The sequence below is a fragment of the Nematostella vectensis genome, chromosome 1 (genome assembly GCF_932526225.1).
Source record: "Nematostella vectensis chromosome 1, jaNemVect1.1, whole genome shotgun sequence".
Lineage (NCBI taxonomy): Eukaryota > Metazoa > Cnidaria > Anthozoa > Actiniaria > Edwardsiidae > Nematostella > Nematostella vectensis.
In genome coordinates, this window is record NC_064034.1 from 7,220,058 (window position 1) to 7,240,204 (window position 20,147).

Genomic DNA, 20,147 nt, shown 5'->3' on the forward strand with positions numbered 1-20,147 from the left:
TATGCTTGTTCTCTGACACACAGTTTCCATGTTTGTTTGTAGTATTTTGCTGATCTTTGACTTTCTTGCGATTGGCTGTTTGTAGCGCGGTGAAAACCTATCTAGCGCCAACATCACATGCCATGGCTTGCACCACCTCGGCTGACATCAAGTAATGTGTAAGCGAGCTATTTTTACAACCTTCTAACATGGTGTTCTGGGGGAACATCGCGTCCAAGATCACAAATACTGTGATCCGCCTGCTTCAAATCTCGTAAAATACTTGTAGGACTATGAAATTACTACTGCATTTGGCCTGATGACGTTTTGAACTTTATGTGCAATTAATTCGCAGCTTTGATGTGTATTCCCCAATTTGTATTTTTGGATACACAGTAAATATTGTAAGAGAAAAAGTTTGAAGCGGTTCTTGACATTAAGCTAGTCTCACCCGGTAGATGCCAAACTCTGATTAATTAAATTTGATTTATATTACCGAAATTCCTATGTCGTTTCTTTTTTAAGCTATAAGGGAGGGTAGGGGGAGGCGTTTTATAGAGAGGGGCGTTTATTACAAACTTGTAAGCTTAGGGGGGCGTTTATTAGATAGAAGGCGTTCTTTAGCTGGTCTCTAGCCATTTGTTGCTTTTTGGCAACCTTTATTTCAACCGAAACAGGATTTCGTTTTATGTTTCCGTACAATGTTTACTGTGTTATCAATTGATTGGGCTACCTCTTTACATACAGTCTTACAGTGTTCGAAAGTGTTCAGGCCGGGAACCTGTAAAATATCTATATCTGTAAAATATCTGTATATGTTTTCCTCCCCCGGGAAAATCAATAAGAATAAATACAGAAAGTGTTCGTGAACCAGAAGAATGTTACAATACACCAAAAACTGGAGTTCGACTCTGCCAAATTTTTGTCTTCAATAAGACTTTTTCAGGGCAGACTCAAGAAGAAGTCTTATTAAGGACGAAAATTTGGCAGAGTCGAACTCCAGTTTTTGGTGAATTGTTTTCCTCCCCCGATGTTTTCCTTCCCCCACTACCCCCTCCCCCCAAAATTTTATACCGCCCATTCAGGAGACTGGCTCTAGTCAGGATAGACCGCTGGTAAAGGTTGTTGGTAAACACGGGCGCAGGCCGCCATTTTTTAACGCACTTCAAGCGAAAACTCAATACAAATTCAAACGTCAAACACGGGAACTGCATGAGAAACTATCATAAGTGTAAATTAGCTCGGCTTTAAACTTTACGGAATAGCTGAACCACGGCTTTATTCATGCAATGGATAAATACAGCAAAGTTGCCGTTGGATCTAAGGTGGATATTCAGCGAACTGATGGTAAGTTATCCGTTACGAAGGGGCCGGACTCGCTATCTCTTGCAAGGCGTTCATATTTGATTCAGTTCCAACGGTAAGCCACTGTAAATGGACCATGCCTCGAAGTTCTCACTGCTTGACTCTCACTTGACTAGCTATTTAGCACCTATACCACGACACGCGACAAGACAATCAAACCTACCTAACAAGGGTCGCACACACCGTGTTTGTTCTTTCGTTATCTGTGTTTATTTCATAAAAGTACCCTAGTTACAGTAAAAAAAAATATATTTTTCAGTACTAGCACTTGTATCATATTTGTGTGATCTACTGAGGTTTAAGATAATTCATTAGAACAACGGGGCATAAGCGCGATTTTCTATTTGGGTGTACTGGGATTTTGAGGGGTGCTGTTCCTATGCTAACTGATGGTATGTTGGCTTTTTCCAGTGCCGTTCCCTATCTAAATAGCATAGCTCTAGAATAAACGATTACATCTATTCGTGGGGAACAAGAAAATAGACTCATCTCTGAGTACAATTTCGTCGCCATTTTAGTTTAATACAATATTTATAGCCCATAGAGAAAACAATCATGTTGCACAAAATACTAAGTCCAGTTTATTTGATACCTGCTACATATTGCTCATGGAAACAATTGAAATTTCCCATGGCGATGTGATGGTATTTAAACATAGCTTTGATTTAAACAATAAAGGATTTGTGAGATGTTAGCCAGACATTTAATTATTTTGTGGAATTTCATGTTAATTAGTTTTATGGATTAATGTTTGCCTTGGGTTAGGAGACATTTTGTCTGGATTTAAGACGTGTTTAGAAGCAAGCATGTGACAGCGATACACCTGTGTAAAGGAACAAAGTAACACATCAAATAAAGAATCTTTCTACTCTAATTTTAAAACTATTCTTATACAGCGACATGTCATCTCAATTATTTTGGGTGTTTGGTCAATTGAGATAAAACCAAAATATTTTGATTTGAAAGTGTTGAAATTCAATAATCTGAGGAAAAATTCCCTAATCTACAAAAATAAGATAATAAGTAATTTTATGCATTATTATTTGTTATTTTTTATTATTACTTGTATATTTATTATTAAAAAGTGAATGAATCAAAAGCAACTCTTTTTGTGCTATTGATTAAAGGTTCTTCAGAAATGTAGTCTAGCTGTATTTCTACAATATTCTGTTACCAAATAACGATCTCACCTACTATAACACATATCTGTGACAGTACCATAATTACTGCGAATACAAAAAGGTAAGATTTGCAGCTTGCAACTTGTATATTGCAACTTGTATATTTATTATTAAATGTAAATGAATCAAAAGCAACTCTTTTTGTGCTATTGATTAAAGGTTCTACAGAAATGTAGTCTAGCTGTATTTCTACAATAATCTGTTACCAAATAACAATCTCACCTACTATAACACATCTGTGACAGTACCATAATTACAATGAATACAGAAAGGTAAGATTTGCAGCTTTTGGAACAGTTATCTACAAAAATTATATATATATATATATATATATATATATATATATATATATATATATATATATATATATATACATAATGATAAAAGGTGGTGATTATGATGATGATGTTTATGAGGATAATTATGTGGCTGATACTTATTACAAAAATGAAGACACAGGGGCGTATATAGAGGGGTTTAGTAGATCTACTTTTAAATAAAGTAGATGATGATGACAGTTACAACGATGAAGGAGTTGATGTTGATAGTTTTGATTATAATAATGACGATATTTATGATATTTATGGTGGTGATAGTAATAGTGATAATAATGATGGTGGTTATTAAAATGATGATGATGACATTGATAATGATGGTGGTTATTAAAATGATGATGATGATATTGATAATGATGGTGGTTATTAAAACGATGATGATAATGATGCTGTTGATATTAATTATGGTGCTGATGAGGATGATGACATTAATAATCATAATGATGTTGATGATTATGGTGCTGATATTGTCGTGATGATGACAATGACTTTGATAATGATGAAGGCTCTCTCAGGATTTGTCTATTTATATTACTTCCAGGCCGTGTCCACTCTGCCTTGGTTAGCGGTGTCAATTTGGACACGAAAAGTGTAACTGTAGAATGGTATGAAAATGGAGAGACCAAGGGAAAAGAGGTACGTAAAGATGTGTCCTGTTTAGAATGCTAGACAAAATTTGATGTTGTGACCACTGAAAAAAAAATCTCTCTTACCTATCACTAGACAAGATGACTGAAGTCTGTCTTTTCAATGTTATTTTATTATATGTAACAGCACTCAAACTCTGAGAAAGACAACTCACATTAAAGTACTTTGTGTGTATTGTGAAAAAAGAGCATGATAAATAATACCGGTTATATTGTTTATATTTTTCCATTAAGGCCACCTGGTGTTTTAGCACAATTTCCAGCACTCATTAGCTTATGACTAAATTGTAATGCAGCCATAAATCTATTTTATCACCACATGACATTGACACCTAATCCTATTAATAGAAGATCACAAGTGAGATTAAAGTCACATTATTCTATTATATTTCTAGATTGAGATAGATCAGGTTTTCGCCCTGAACCCTGCACTAGTTGTACAACCCAAACCCAAAGCAGCAGTTCCTGGGATAAGCAAGTCCAGAATAAGTGCCACACCAAGTATTACCAGGGTGAGTCTGTCCAGTCAGCCATATACTGTAATAATTATTCATCCTGTGGTACTAGTTACAGTAGTCCAGGATAAATGCCATTGTCAAGTATTGCCAGGAAGAGTCAGTCCAGTCAGCCATATACTGTAATATTTATCATGGTACTAGCTAGCCAGTATTAGTGCCACGTCAAGTATTACCAGTGTGAGTCTATCCAGTCTGTCATGCACTGTAAAATTCACCCTGTGGTACTAGCTTGTCTAGGATAAGTACCATGTCAACATTACCAGGGCGGGTCTGTTCAGTCTTTCATATTGTATTCACCCTGTGTTACTAGCATGTCCAGAGTATGTTAGTGCCACACCACATGTTACCAGGGGTAAATCTGTCCAGTCTGTCAAATAATAATCACCCTGTGGTACCAGCAATTCCTGATAAGTGCCATGCTAAGTATTACTGAGGTGAGTCCGTCCTGTCTGTCATATAAAATATAAGAATAGTTTAACACTGATTTTGTTTTTCTTATTCCACAGAACGCACCAAAAGACCAACCTGTCTCTACACCAAAAGCCACAAAAGGTGGGAAGGAGTTTACACAGCACACTCTGAGACTATACTATTACATAGAGATACTGTATGCACTGTCATGTCGATTGTTTATAAGTATTAAAAAAGGTTTACCCTCTTCAGGTAAAAATGAAAGACCATCTGCTCTCAACCTAAATAATGATGAGGAGACAAATGGAGGAGCCCCACCGCCTCGCAAAGAGAGCTCATCCTCTAGTGTGGGTAAGTCTTCTTTCTGCTTTCAAGGGTGGAAATAGTAGTCACCTTTATTACTGATACTCTACTTATTCTGACAATAGGAGCACTGCTATGCAGTATGGTGTATGGACAGCAAAAAAATGTTTTTAGTGTTTTTTTTTTGTTTGTTGCTGTTTGTACTGGGCACTTGGCTTAAACTACCATATGATACTCTTGACAGCTGGCAGAAGACGATCTAATTGTGTAAAAGAGGTTGAGAGACTGAAGAAGAATAGAGAAGAAAGGCGGTAGGCTGTCATTTTGTTATTCTTTTTCAAAATAAACAAATAATTGAATTGATATCATTTATATTTTATTATCTTTGACATGAAAAAAGATTTGAGATATTTTATTTATTTCAGAGCTCAACAACAAGAGCAGAAGGAACAGAGGATGAAGTTACAGCAGGAGTATGATCCTGGCAATCAAAACTGGGAGTTCATACAGATGATCCGGTGGGTTTACTACATATTATATAAACATCTATATGTAAGGTAAACTGGTTGGTAGAGTTTGGGTGGATGAAGGTGTTTGTATCTACAGACAGACAGAGAACATATAATCTTATTCTGCTTTTAATTTTATCATTAGGGAATATCAAGATGGATTGAATTTACGACAAATGACCATGAATGAGCCTGTAAGTTTTTCCTGTTTTCGTGATTGCTGTATAGTGCTTGATTTTGAGTGGCAGAGGCTGTAAAGAAATATATTTTTTCTTTACATTTGAAGGCACTATTTCTCACCTTGCTTTATCTGTTAACAGATAACGGACCATCAAATTACTGTCTGTGTAAGGAAAAGACCTTTGTCTAAAAAAGGTATGGCATGCTGTTTTAGAGTACTGTAGTTTTATTCATTTACTACATATTCGCGATTTTAGGGTCAGAAATAAACAAAATAAGGCTTTTTTTTGTTTTCTGTAGAACTTGCTAAAAAAGAGGTTGATGTTTGCATCGTCCCGGAGACAGATTATTGTGTCGTAAGTACTTTTCAGGAATTAAAGATAGTTTTAGATTTAAAGGATTTGTAATGCAACCAGTGAAGTTTGAACACAAAATAGATGCAATACAAAGGACGGTGTGGAAAATTTATTGTCTCTTCTTCAGAATTACCAGCAACAATTTCAGATTAGCTGAGAAATATTAATTATTTTCTGTGTGATTGGTCACAATAAGCATTACTAGTTGCGCTGTACTGTTAAAATGTCCTTCTTTTGACTCATATTCTCCTATTGATAACTCATGTCCTGTTTTTGTATTTGTTGTTCTAGATACATGAATGCAAGTTAAAGGTTGATCTGACAAAGTATCTGGAAAACCACAAGTTCTGGTAAGTGCAGTTAATGGCTTTGTTTATCGTTATAATGTTCTCTGATGGCATAAAGTGTTTTTTTCTAGGTTTGACTATGCCTTTGATGAGAGTGCAGGAAATGACCTTGTGTACAGGTATGTCCTGCTTCAAAACAAGTTCAAACCTGGAGTAAGTTAATGAAGTCTGACAATGTCTTGTGCTTTCAGATACACTGCAAAGCCTTTGGTGGAGTGTATTTTTAACCAGGGAATGGCAACCTGTTTTGCTTATGGGCAGACAGGCAGTGGGAAAACACATGTAAGTATGTGTGTTGAGGGGCATCTGTACCAAAGTGGGTAAGGGTATGCATGGTCCACATTCATGGAGGGACAGGGAAAAGCAAAGTGGAACCTCTTTACAGCGGGCCAAAAATTACAAAATGCTGTATTGTAGAACAAACCTTTGCATGCTTTGTCTACAGACAATGGGTGGGACGTTTACTGGAAAGCAGCAGGATTCATCCAATGGTATATATGCCCTTGCAGGTGTGTATAAGATTTGTCATGATTCATATTTGTCAGTGGTTTATTTACTTATTTCTAGTGTGGATGCCTGATAAAAAACACACACACAGATTGATTTTAAAATAAAGAGGAACACTCAGTTAGACTTTGAGCACAAACCACATAATTCAACACCATGTGATGCATTTGCTACCATGGCCACTACATTTGAAAAAAAGCTAGCTGATAAGCAAGAATACAATTAGTAGCTTTGATTGAAAACATCTCCATTGTAACTTTTTTGTTAGTCAAATAGTTCCTTTCTGCCATTATGGCAAATGAAGAAAACTCCACACTCTAACACATTAAGGATGACTTAGCTTTTTGTGTCAAGGTTTTTTCTAATTGTTGCCTTCCGTCTATCATCCACTGAATACTTTATTGGTCTCCTCAGCAACTGATGTCTTCAAGTTGTTCAAGCATCCAAAGCACAAGGGCAAAGACTTGGTCATCTCTTGTAGTTACTTCGAAATTTATGGCAGTAAGGTAAGCATCCCTTGGAAGGAACAACCATCAACTTACTATAGGTACCTACTTTTTGCTGTGATTTTGAGTAATGTGCAAGCTCATGTTCAATGTATTTCATCCAACACCTTGGTGTTATTTGAGGTTAAGGATTTGTAATTTGACTGACAGAGACTAGCAGTTAAGGGGAAGAAATAGAGAGAGAGAGAATTCTCAAACTTGCAATTACCCTGCAATGAATGGGAGAAGTCCCTCTTGCATTCTATGCAAGCTCCAAGCTCATTGCTATTACCTGCTCCCGTGAAACCAATCAGGTTATCAAGGAAGGGAGTTGATGGTTAGCCACAACGTAAGTGGCCAAAATATAACCCTTACCCAGTCCAAGGTCTTTTAAAAGAAATAAGGGCCTGGTAAATCTTAAATCCATCCATCGAAATGGCTTTTACCCTTGCATATTTTGTGGGTATCTAGGCTTCCCTATAAACGTTTTTTACTTATTGGAGCCCAAACAACAATAACAAGAAGAAATATAATATTTTTTTTTTTAAGAGCCGGAAAAGATTTAGCATCTTTTCCCAATTTTTGGCTGTACCGCTTGCATTTGAGGTTATTCAGGGATAAGTACTTATAAAACCCTGGTTACTAATCGTTCTTCTTTGATCCAGGTTTTTGATTTATTGAACAAACGCAAGAAGCTGCGAGTCCTTGAAGATGGAAACCAGCAAGTCCAGGTAGGTACTGGTAAACGATTTGCTGGAAAATGCATATGTTATCTATAAAACAACACAGTGACAGGTACAGGGAAATGGTGGTTTGGGTGGAATCCAAACCAAACCACCCCCCTTTTTGAGGAGTAAGATTAAAGTCTGCTTTTTGTTTTGTGTAAAAAAACTCATGTCAGGTCCCCCTATCCACACCCCTTTTTAACAACTGGATCCACCACTTGGTTACTGTGGAAGTGCTTGTCTGTAGTCCCTGTGTGAAGTATTACCGTCTTTTTCTACAGGTCTGTGAGCTTCAGGAAAAGATTGTCCACAACGTTCAAGATGTGCTCAAGCTCATTGACCTCGGGAATAAACTTAGGTAACTTAACGGCATCTCAGCCATATAGTCATAAAACAAAGTCGAAGACTTGGAACCCTCTTTATTGTTGTTAGATTGTTTTTTTCATTTCAAAATATGAGCACCCAGGTTGTCCACCAATTTGTTTATGCTTTTCATTTCATTTTAACATTTCACTCCATCAGTGTTATGACATTTGCACATGAATTCCAGAACTTCAGGACAGACGTCTGCCAATCAGAACTCATCACGGTCACATGCAGTCTTCCAGATTGTGCTCAGAAAAAGGTGAGTCATTGTTACTTTTAAAATTTTCTGATATGAGTACTCAGTCAGTGCTGTCCTCCTTGTGTGACATAATGCTGTGTGACTCTTGATCTCGATAACTGCTCGATCACATACTCTCTCTCCACTTCTTTCTTGCATGTGCACATTTTCTCTCACCCCTGTTTTGCACAAGATGTAAGCTGGCTGCTATGCAATCAAGTGCTCTTCCACCTTATTCTTTAACCACTTAATGCATGGGTTGTAATCTGATTACTTTGAGATCACACGTTCATCCACTTTTTATACTGCGTGATCTTGTTACATCCTCTTACCTTTGTGTCCTGGGTACTAACTGTACCGTTACGTGTTCTCTGTAGGGGTTACGCCAAGGATGGCTCAGGAGGTCACCTTTACGGAAAATTCTCGTTGATTGATCTTGCTGGTGAGTAATCTATACCCTAAGTATCGAAGATTTGTAAGGGAAATTCTCGTTAATTAATCTTGCTGCTGAGAGTATCCCAGTTCGTCGTACTGGTGGTGATCTTTATCCTAAGTATCACAGCTTTGTGCTGCCACTAACGCCTTGCAATCACAGGTAATGAGCGAGGTGCTGACACATCCACCGCTGACCGACAGACTCGACTGGAAGGGGCAGAGATTAATAAGAGTTTGCTGGCTCTCAAGGAGTGTATACGTGCCCTTGGAAGGAAGGGGGCTCACCTGCCATTCCGAGCAAGTAAACTAACACAGGTGTGGAATATCAATGTGATTTATCTAGTCTTACTTCACTGTAAGGGTAGCCTGAGTTGGGCAGTTGGCTGAGCATAATTGCTCTGTAGTGCCTGTGGCTCTCAATAATGGGTTCCGGCTTGGATTCCTGCTTCTGTCGCTAGTTCATTTTTTTTTTTTCTTGCCTTGGATCCAGGTTTTTTTTTCGTGTTATCTGGCTTTCGTTTTTCCTGAAAAACAAACAATTCCGAGCCTGAGCTTTATTCTGTTGTCAGACATAAAGTACGTCGTGTCACGATAGTGGTCTCGATTACGTTTATCGGCACCCACTTAATATAAGATGGTGTTAAGCTTCCAAAATTCAATAAGATATTTATTTAAAATAAGCGCTTCTGAGTATGAGTCGGCTCTTTACAGTATAGACTCCATATCAGCCATAAGGGGTACTTATCCCAAATTTTAGATTAGTTCACCTACCATACAGATTTTAACTTATTTACTATTTCTCATTCTACCAGGTCCTGAGAGATTCGTTTATCGGGGAGAATTCCAAGACATGCATGGTACGGACTCAAGTTTGCATATGTGCGGCTTTATACGGTTTATTTAGAGTGCATTCTTTTATTAAATTTTTTATCTACTTTCTAATATACTTATTTGTGGCTGTGTGCAGATTGCCATGATCTCCCCCGGGATGAGCTGCTGTGAGCACACCCTGAACACCCTCCGATACGCTGACAGGTAAACCACTTCATTTACCCTGAACACCAATGATCACGCCTTGACATTCTGAGGCACCCTCAGCAGTCTTTGATAGATAAGTCTCTACCTTCACTCTCCACACTTGTTATGTCTGGTCTGAGTGAACGTAAAGTGAGTGAAGTAAATCCAGATAGATTTTCTTTATATATAATATTGACTTCTAGCAATCCTATCTGCTGCCTTCTAACTCCAGGGTTAAGGAGCTGGGCCCTGAGAAGCGAAACCGTAAGCGACCGCCTGCTAATGGTGGTGAAGTTGGCGAGGGAGACGACGAGGAAGAAGTTGAAGAGGACGACGATGATCTTTCGCCAATGGGCGATAAAAACGTCAACAACGTGGACCTTGCGCTGCTCTGTACACATAGTGTGAGTCCCAATACTTTAAGGATGTCAATCCCTGATGTAAACATCGTCGACGACATATCCCAGCATTGCTAGCGTTGACTCGCTCGGCTCACCCAACTTAAAGAAGACATCACAGCCTCTTCTATATAGTAGTATGAGTATAGTATGCAAACAGCTTTGCTAGGCTTTTTTTCCACCATACTCCCGTTGTTTGGAATGTACAGATTTCAGAAATTGGATGGAATGTACAGGGCTCCAGGAATAATAGGATTTATAGTCGTTCCACAAGGCTGTCTTTCACTTTGTTTTGTGTACTGAGCTCCAAGGATAACTCCCCGGATTTGTACTTGTTCCTATCGGCTGTTCTCTCAAAATACTGTTTCACAATCATGATGTTTTGTGTACAGGGCTCCAGGGATAACTCTCAGGATTTATATACCTTCCACGAGGCTGTCTCTCAACTGAATGACATTGAAGACAAAATTATTGATGATCACAAGTGTACCATAAAGGTATACTAGAAAAAAGATACTAGTGTACTTGGACACAAGTTGTTGTTGTTGTTTTCGGGTTATCAGGCTTTGTTACCAAAACCATACAGACTGTGTAATGTATAAAACGCTTAATGAATACAGAACTACTCAACAAAACTGTTATTGTTCATTGATCTTACTGTTCAGTCTATACTTTTAGATCTGAATTATCTTACCCAGTATTTCTGTGATAATTGTTTCTGTGCTAAGCGCACCAAGTGACATCGTGTTTTTATCTTCCAGGAGGCCAAAACATTACTGAAAGAAGAGGAGCACTTGGTCGAGAGAGTGGACTCAGACGTCGATTATAACGTGGAGGGTAATTTGCATGTGCCGCTCACTGAATTTCTCGAATAAGTGCCGCAGTGCTTTTTTTGATTTTAAATACCCCAGGCGAGGCGCCTATTCGGGGGAGGCGCTTATTTCAAAATCCGTTTTATTTCTAAATAAAAAGTATTTTTTTTTACTACGTGCAAGGAGTAAAATCCATAACGAAACAAGCATCCAATGATAAAATGTTGTGGCTGGTAGTATAGTCAGTGTTCATAACTTCACTTCTAACGAACAGCCCCCTTCGGTAGAGGTGCTCATTAATATTGTTGTTGTTGTTTTCTTTGGTCAGGCGCTTATACGGGAGAGCAATAACAGTATTTGACTTTCCTCAAAATTCTGTATCTTATTTCCAGATTACGTCAAACGTTTGGACGAGATCCTCGCCCAGAAAATACAGAAATTCACTGAACTGAGAGGTAAGGTAGTGCAAGAACAAATGTATATTAGAAATGCAGACTTGCTTCATTTAGGAACAGCACTACGCGATATCGGTCAGACACTTCTTTCTGATTGCTCACTTTAAAAACACAAAGGTCTATTTGCGAAAAAAAATTAAAAAAAATCCACTTTTGAAGCTGATACCTGAATAAAGCAACGGAAGGGATGCTTTTCCAGAATCGATACTGTGAGGAGTCGTAAAATTGCTTTCTTTATTTGCGTTTTCTTTGGTGTGATACAAAGGAGAGGGCTTTTCTAATCATATTGACTTATGTTTGACAGATAAAGTGAACCAGTTTCGCAGACGTCTCGAGGAGGAGGAGGTGGCTAGCCGGAACATCCGTAAACTACCGGGCTATTAGACAGCGAAGAGTAAATTATTTTAACAGACAGACCGCAGGTGGAAGTGCAATCCCCACACGTTGCTTGGATTAGCGGGAGTTGTATATAGAATAATAGTGTGGGTATAAGAGAGTGTTTATTTATTATTGCCTTGTAATTGTCCAACTTGACTCCCAGACAGATTCACATGAATGTATTTTTTTTAATGGTAAAGGCCTGCGAAACGCGTGTTCATATTATGACGTATTCTGACATGTGACTTTTTTTTTTTTTTTTTTGAGAGACAGTGGACAGGGTTCGACATTGGCTTGACGTTCTGTCGAATTTCTGGACATTATCCACAAATAAGGGATTTGAAACGTGAATAAATGACAACTAACGAAACAGCATATAAGGAAAAGAAATCAAGATGTTACGCGTTTAAGTTTTGCAGCCTTAAACGTTTTGTTCCCGGATAATCACGTGCATAGTGACCAACCAAATATGGAGGTTAGTCCTTTGAGTAAGCAATGTCTCGCCTTCCGCTGAACTTTGTTCCACTGACCTTCATAGCGTCTATTTTAGTTTTGGACCCGCCTAGAAGCCAAAATATTAGTCCTGTTTGAAATAGAGTATTATCAAGCCAAATAAAACTACAATACAAGGAATTTGAATTCTTGGCGGGCGCAACACGTAATCGGCTATAAAAAAAGGCACTAGGGTACTCCTAGTATTGACCAGTTGTCGCAGGTCTGAAGTATATTTTGTACTGTGATGTGCACGGTTCCTGGCTGCAAGCTATTACTGGCTATGTGGGAGTGAACGGACACTAAACAAATGTGGCCCAAAGCATTACTTGGATCATGAAAAAAATAATTTAGCAATCCATCTGTTGTATTCAGGAATTTTAGACTGAAATAAAACTTTGTGTCTCGATGGTGTTGAATGTTCAAGTCAAGTCAATAGCAAACAGAAAACTGATTTCCCTCGCCTGACTTTGCAAGGGTAACGACTTGACAGAAACGTTTACAGTTATAAAGTTTAAATGAGTGAAAAGACTCAACAACAAGTAATTGGACGACTTTTCAGGCTATTTTCTTTCTATTTGCACTTTTTGGAAGCTACAAGTTTTATCATAGATGAAGTTGATCCAAACAATAACAAAAAAAAGCTCAGATGTCAGTCTTCATGGCATGAATGGATTGTTTAGTTCGAAAAATCCACGGTATGTAGAGAACAAACTTCTGAAGTACAATGAAAAGGCCAATTGCTTTGTGCCGCTTTCTTATTTGATGAAAATAATGCATTTACAAATAACAGGTAGTACTTTTATCTTCAAGAGACTTTTCTGGGCCTTTACACCCCTTGTTATTTATTCATTTGCCTTTGTTTACCCGATGTATTTCTTGGCTATCGGTGGCGCTCGCCGACTCGTAATCTTATTGTTTTTTCTTTTTTTCAAAATTTTTCTCTTCAGGATAATAAATCTCCGACTCATAGTGCTCGTCCATTCCCATTTTTTTGTTGTTGTTGCTTTGGTTTTTTGGTCGATTTTGTTTTAGCGAAATTCGTGCAACCGAACAAAACAACACAAAAAGCTCACAAAATGTCCCGCTCCGGATACGGAAAAAGACGGCCCGCCAACCAACCATTTCTGCTTCTTCTGGGTATTGGAATTTGCTACTTGATTGTTCGCTGTTGCTCATTTTGCAGTTTGAAGGTGGAAAAAAATTCAAAAAACAGAAAATTGTGAAAAAATTTTCGTAGGGCAATACGGAATTCCGTAACGCCATCAGAGACGGGCAATACGGGAATGTCACGACTACCAATAAGCCGATCACAGCGCGCGTACTATCGTAGCCATATAATAATCCCTCTTACTGTAGTTACACTACTGAAAGAGTGAAAGAAAAAAATCACATCAACTCCAACTTTCATCCACCCCTTGCTACATCATGTCCAGCTTACAACCCCCCTTGCTACATCCAGTCCAACCGACAACCACCTCTTACCACATCCAGTCCAACTTATAGCCACCCCATACTACTTACATTCCAACCAAGGTGTAATGGTATAAAATTGCACCACCCCATATTAATCCAGTCCAACTCCTCACATCCACCCCTTACTAATCCAGTCCAACTCCACATCCATTCCTTACTAATCCAGTCCAACTCCTCACATCCACCCCTTACTAATCCAGTCCAACTCCTCACATCCACCCCACACTAATCCAGTCCAACTCCTCACATCCATCCCTTCTAATCCAGTCCAACTCCTCACATCCACCCCTTACTTATCCAGTCCAACTCCTCACATCCATCCCTTACTAATCCAGTCCAACTCTTCACATCCACCCCTTACTAATCCACTCCAACTCTTCACATCCATCCCTTTCAAATCCAGTCCAACTCCTCACATCCATCCCTTACTAATCCAGTCCAACTCCTCACATCCATCCCTTACTAATCCAGTCCAACTCTTCACATCCACCCCTTACTTATCCAGTCCAACGCCTCACATCCACCCCTTACTAATCCAGTCCAACTCCTTACATCCACCCCTTACTAATCCAGTCCAACGCCTCATATCCACCCCTTACTTATCCAGTCCAACTCCTCACATCCACTTCTTACCAATCCAGTCCAACTCCTCACATCCACTTCTTACTAATCCAGTCCAACTCCTCACATCCACCCCTTAATAATCCAGTCCAACCCCTCACATCCATCCCTTACTAATCCAGTCCAACTCTTCACATCCACCCCTTACTAATCCAGTCCAACTCCTCACATCCACCCCTTACTAATCCAGTCAAACTCCTCACATCCACCCCTTACTAATCCAGTCCAACTCCTCACATCCACCCCTTACTTATCCAGTCCAACCCCTCACATCCATCCCTTTCTAATCCAGTCCAACTCCTCACATCCACTTCTTACTAATCCAGTCCAACTCCTCAAATCCACCTCTTAATAATCCAGTCCAACTCCTCACATCCACTTCTTACTAATCCAGTCCAACTCCTCACATCCACCCTTAATAATCCAGTCCAACTCCTCACATCCATCCCTTACTAATCCAGTCCAACTCTTCACATCCACCCCTTACTTATCCAGTCCAACGCCTCACATCCACCCCTTACTTATCCAGTCCAACTCCTCACATCCACTTCTTACTAATCCAGTCCAACTCCTCACATCCACCTCTAAATAATCCAGTCCAACTCCTCACATCCATCCCTTACTAATCCAGTCCAACTCTTCACATCCACCCCTTACTAATCCAGTCCAACTCCTCACATCCACCCCTTACTTATCCAGTCCAACTCCTCACATCCATCCCTTTCTAATCCAGTCCAACTCCTCACATCCACCCCTTACTTATCTAGTCCAACTCTTCACATCCACCCCTTTCTAATCCAGTCCAACTTCTCACATACACCCCTTACTTATCCAGTCCAACTCCTCACATCCACCCCTTACTAATCCACTCCAAATCCTCACATCCACTTCTTACTAATCCAGTCCAACTCCTCACATCCACCCCTTACTTATCCAGTCCAACTCCTCACATCCACCCCTTACTAATCCACTCCAACTTCTCACATCCACTTCTTACTAATCCAGTCCAACTCCTCAAATCCATCCCTTTCTAATCCAGTCCAACGCCTCACATCCATCCCTTACTAATCCAGTCCAACTCCTCACATCCACCCCTTACTAATCCACTCCAACTCCTCACATCTACCCCTTACTAATCCAGTCCAACTCCTCACATCCACCCCTTACTAATCCACTCCAACTCCTCACATCCACCCCTTTCTAATTCAGTCCAACTCCTCACATCCATCCCTTACTTATCCAGTCCAACTCTGCACATCCACCCCTTACTAATCCACTCCAACTCCTCACATCCACTTCTTACTAATCCAGTCCAACTCCTCACATCTACCCCTTACTAATCCAGTCCAACTCCTCACATCCACCCCTTACTAATCCACTCCAACTCCTTACATCTACCCCTTACTAATCCACTCCAACTCCTCACATCCACCCCTTTCTAATCCAGTCCAACTCCTCACATCCACCCCTTACTAATTCAGTCCAACTCCTCACATCCACCCCTTACTTATCCAGTCCAACTCCTCACATCCACCCCTTACTAATCCAGTCCAACTCCTCACATCCATCCCTTTCTAATCCAGTCCAACGCCTCACATCCACCCCTTACTAATCCAGTCCAACTCCTCACATCTACCCCTTACTAATCCAGTCCAACTCCTCACATCCACCCCTTACTAATCCAGTCCAACTCCTCACATCCACCCCTTACTAATCCAGTCCACCTCCTCACATCTACCCCTTACTAATCCAGTCCAACTCCTCACATCCACCCCTTACTAATCCACTCCAACTCCTCACATCCACCCCTTTCTAATCCAGTCCAACTCCTCACATCCACCCCTTACTAATTCAGTCCAACTCCTCACATCCACCCCTTACTTATCCAGTCCAACTCCTCACATCCACCCCTTACTAATCCAGTCCAACTCCTCACATCCATCCCTTTCTAATCCAGTCCAACTCCTCACATCTACCCCTTACTAATCCAGTCCAACTCCTCACATCCACTTCTTACTAATCCAGTCCAACTCCTCACATCTACCCCTTACTAATCCAGTCCAACTCTTCCCATCCACCCCTTACTAATCCAGTCCAACTCCTCACATCTACCCCTTACTAATCCAGTCCAACTCCTCACATCCACCCCTTACTAATCCAGTCCAACTCCTCACATCTACCCCTTACTAATCCAGTCCAACTCCTCACATCCACTTCTTACTAATCCAGTCCAACTCCTCACATCTACCCCTTACTAATCCAGTCCAACTCTTCCCATCCACCCCTTACTAATCCAGTCCAACTCCTCACATCCACCCCTTACTAATCCACTCCAACTCCTTACATCTACCCCTTAATAATCCACTCCAACTCCTCACATCCATCCCTTCTAATCCAGTCCAACTCCTCACATCCACCCCTTACTTATCCAGTCCAACTCCTCACATCCATCCCTTACTAATCCACTCCAACTCCTCACATCCACCCCTTTCTGATCCAGTCTAACTCCTTACATCCACCCCTTTCTAATCCAGTCCAACTCCTCACATCCACCCCTTACTAATTCAGTCCAACCCCTCACATCCACCCCTTACTTATCCAGTCCAACTCCTCACATCCATCCCCTTCTAATCCAGTCCAACTCCTCACATCCATCCCTTACTAATGCAGTCCAACTCCTCACATCCATCCCTTAATAATCCAGTCCAACTCCTCACACCCACCCCATGCTAATCCAGTCAAATTCCTCACATCCACCCCTTATTAATAGTCCCTTATCCTCTCCCTGAGCCGTTACACAGGCTATAATCAGTCTAACTCTCCACATCCACCCCTTACTAATCCAGTTTAACTCCTCACATCACCCCTTTCTAATTCAGTCTAACTCCTCACATCCATCCCTTACTTATCCAGTCCAACTCCTCACATCCACCCCTTACTAATCCACTCCAACTCCTCACATCCACCCCTTACTAATCCACTCCAACTCCTCACATCTACCCCTTACTAATCCAGTCCAACTCCTCACATCCACCCCTTACTAATCCACTCCAACTCCTCACATCCACCCCTTTCTAATTCAGTCCAACTCCTCACATCACCCCTTTCTAATTCAGTCCAACTCCTCACATCCATCCCTTACTTATCCAGTCCAACTCCTCACATCCACCCCTTACTAATCCACTCCAACTCCTCACATCCACTTCTTACTAATCCAGTCCAACTCCTCACATCTACCCCTTACTAATCCAGTCCAACTCCTCACATCCACCCTTTACTAATCCAATCCAACTCCTTACATCTACCCCTTACTAATATACTCCAACTCCTCACATCCACCCCTTTCTAATCCAGTCCAACTCCTCACATCCACCCCTTACTAATTCAGTCCAACTCCTCACATCCGCCCCTTACTTATCCAGTCCAACTCCTCACATCCATCCCTTTCTAATCCAGTCCAACGCCTCACATCCACCCCTTACTAATCCAGTCCAACTCCTCACATCTACCCCTTACTAATCCAGTCCAACTACTCACATCCACCCCTTACTAATCCAGTCCAACTCCTCACATCCACCCCTTACTAATCCAGTCCAACTCCTCACATCTACCCCTTACTAATCCAGTCCAACTCTTCACATCCACCCCTTACTAATCCAGTCCAACTCCTCACATCTACCCCTTACTAATCCAGTCCAGCTCCTCACATCCATCGCTTACTAATCCACTCCAACTCCTCACATCCACCCCTAACTAATCCACTCCAACTACTCACATCCATCCATTACTAATCCAGTCCAACTCCTCACATCCACTTCTTACTAATCCAGTCCAACTCCTCACATCTACCCCTTACTAATCCAGTCCAACTCTTCCCATCCACCCCTTACTAATCCAGTCCAACTCCTCACATCCACCCCTTACTAATCCACTCCAACTCCTTACATCTACCCCTTAATAATCCACTCCAACTCCTCACATCCATCCCTTCTAATCCAGTCCAACTCCTCACATCCACCCCTTACTTATCCAGTCCAACTCCTCACATCCATCCCTTACTAATCCATTCCAACTCCTCACATCCACCCCTTTCTGATCCAGTCTAACTCCTTACATCCACCCCTTAATAATCCAGTCCAACCCCTCACATCCATCCCTTACTAATCCAGTCCAACTCTTCACATCCACCCCTTACTAATCCAGTCCAACTCCTCACATCCACCCCTTACTAATCCAGTCCAACTACTCACATCCACCCCTTACTAATCCAGTCCAACTCCTCACATCCACCCCTTACTAATCCAGTCCAACTCCTCACATCTACCCCTTACTAATCCAGTCCAACTCTTCACATCCACCCCTTACTAATCCAGTCCAACTCCTCACATCTACCCCTTACTAATCCAGTCCAGCTCCTCACATCCATCGCTTACTAATCCACTCCAACTCCTCACATCCACCCCTAACTAATCCACTCCAACTACTCACATCCATCCATTACTAATCCAGTCCAACTCCTCACATCCACTTCTTACTAATCCAGTCCAACTCCTCACATCTACCCCTTACTAATCCAGTCCAACTCTTCCCATCCACCCCTTACTAATCCAGTCCAACTCCTCACATCCACCCCTTACTAATCCACTCCAACTCCTTACATCTACCCCTTAATAATCCACTCCAACTCCTCACATCCATCCCTTCTAATCCAGTCCAACTCCTCACATCCACCCCTTACTTATCCAGTCCAACTCCTCACATCCATCCCTTACTAATCCATTCCAACTCCTCACATCCACCCCTTTCTGATCCAGTCTAACTCCTTACATCCACCCCTTAATAATCCAGTCCAACCCCTCACATCCATCCCTTACTAATCCAGTCCAACTCTTCACATCCACCCCTTACTAATCCAGTCCAACTCCTCACATCCACCCCTTACTAATCCAGTCAAACTCCTCACATCCACCCCTTACTAATCCAGTCCAACTCCTCACATCCACCCCTTACTTATCCAGTCCAACCCCTCACATCCATCCCTTTCTAATCCAGTCCAACTCCTCACATCCACTTCTTACTAATCCATACCAACTCCTCACATCCACCTCTTAATAATCCAGTCCAACTCCTCACATCCACTTCTTACTAATCCAGTCCAACTCCTCACATCCACCCTTAATAATCCAGTCCAACTCCTCACATCCATCCCTTACTAATCCAGTCCAACTCTTCACATCCACCCCTTACTTATCCAGTCCAACGCCTCACATCCACCCCTTACTTATCCAGTCCAACTCCTCACATCCACTTCTTACTAATCCAGTCCAACTCCTCACATCCACCTCTTAATAATCCAGTCCAACTCCTCACATCCATCCCTTACTAATCCAGTCCAACTCTTCACATCCACCCCTTACTAATCCAGTCCAACTCCTCACATCCACCCCTTACTTATCCAGTCCAACTCCTCACATCCATCCCTTTCTAATCCAGTCCAACTCCTCACATCCACCCCTTACTTATCTAGTCCAACTCTTCACATCCACCCCTTTCTAATCCAGTCCAACTCCTCACATCCACCCCTTACTTATCCAGTCCAACTCCTCACATC

At 41.0% G+C, this 20,147-nt stretch overlaps 1 protein-coding gene across 1 annotated transcript; it reads left to right on the top strand.

Annotated features, from left to right (window-relative positions):
• Nucleotides 1-1,103: 1,103 nt before the first annotated feature.
• Nucleotides 1,104-12,848, top strand: LOC116603011 (kinesin-like protein KIF2A). The gene is made up of 27 exons (XM_032363922.2): nt 1,104-1,326; nt 3,402-3,496; nt 3,903-4,019; nt 4,532-4,577; nt 4,689-4,787; nt 4,984-5,050; nt 5,165-5,257; nt 5,394-5,442; nt 5,569-5,623; nt 5,729-5,784; nt 6,076-6,134; nt 6,203-6,250; nt 6,323-6,413; nt 6,577-6,640; nt 7,053-7,144; nt 7,789-7,854; nt 8,130-8,206; nt 8,399-8,473; nt 8,830-8,894; nt 9,048-9,202; nt 9,700-9,744; nt 9,855-9,922; nt 10,137-10,308; nt 10,695-10,799; nt 11,064-11,139; nt 11,507-11,569; nt 11,874-12,848. Exons 1-27 carry the CDS (start codon nt 1,269-1,271, stop codon nt 11,951-11,953), a joined length of 2,136 nt encoding a protein of 711 aa, XP_032219813.1. The 5' UTR covers nt 1,104-1,268; the 3' UTR covers nt 11,954-12,848.
• The last annotated feature ends 7,299 nt before the right edge of the window (nt 12,849-20,147 follow it).

Bases quoted from the DNA above. Each gene is read 5' to 3' on its own strand.
- LOC116603011 (XM_032363922.2), top strand. From the start codon at position 1,269: ATGGATAAATACAGCAAAGTTGCCGTTGGATCTAAGGTGGATATTCAG. The intron at 5,443-5,568 runs GTAAGTTTTTCC...ATCTGTTAACAG, and splicing joins AAATGACCATGAATGAGCCT to ATAACGGACCATCAAATTAC. The intron at 11,570-11,873 runs GTAAGGTAGTGC...TATGTTTGACAG, and splicing joins GAAATTCACTGAACTGAGAG to ATAAAGTGAACCAGTTTCGC.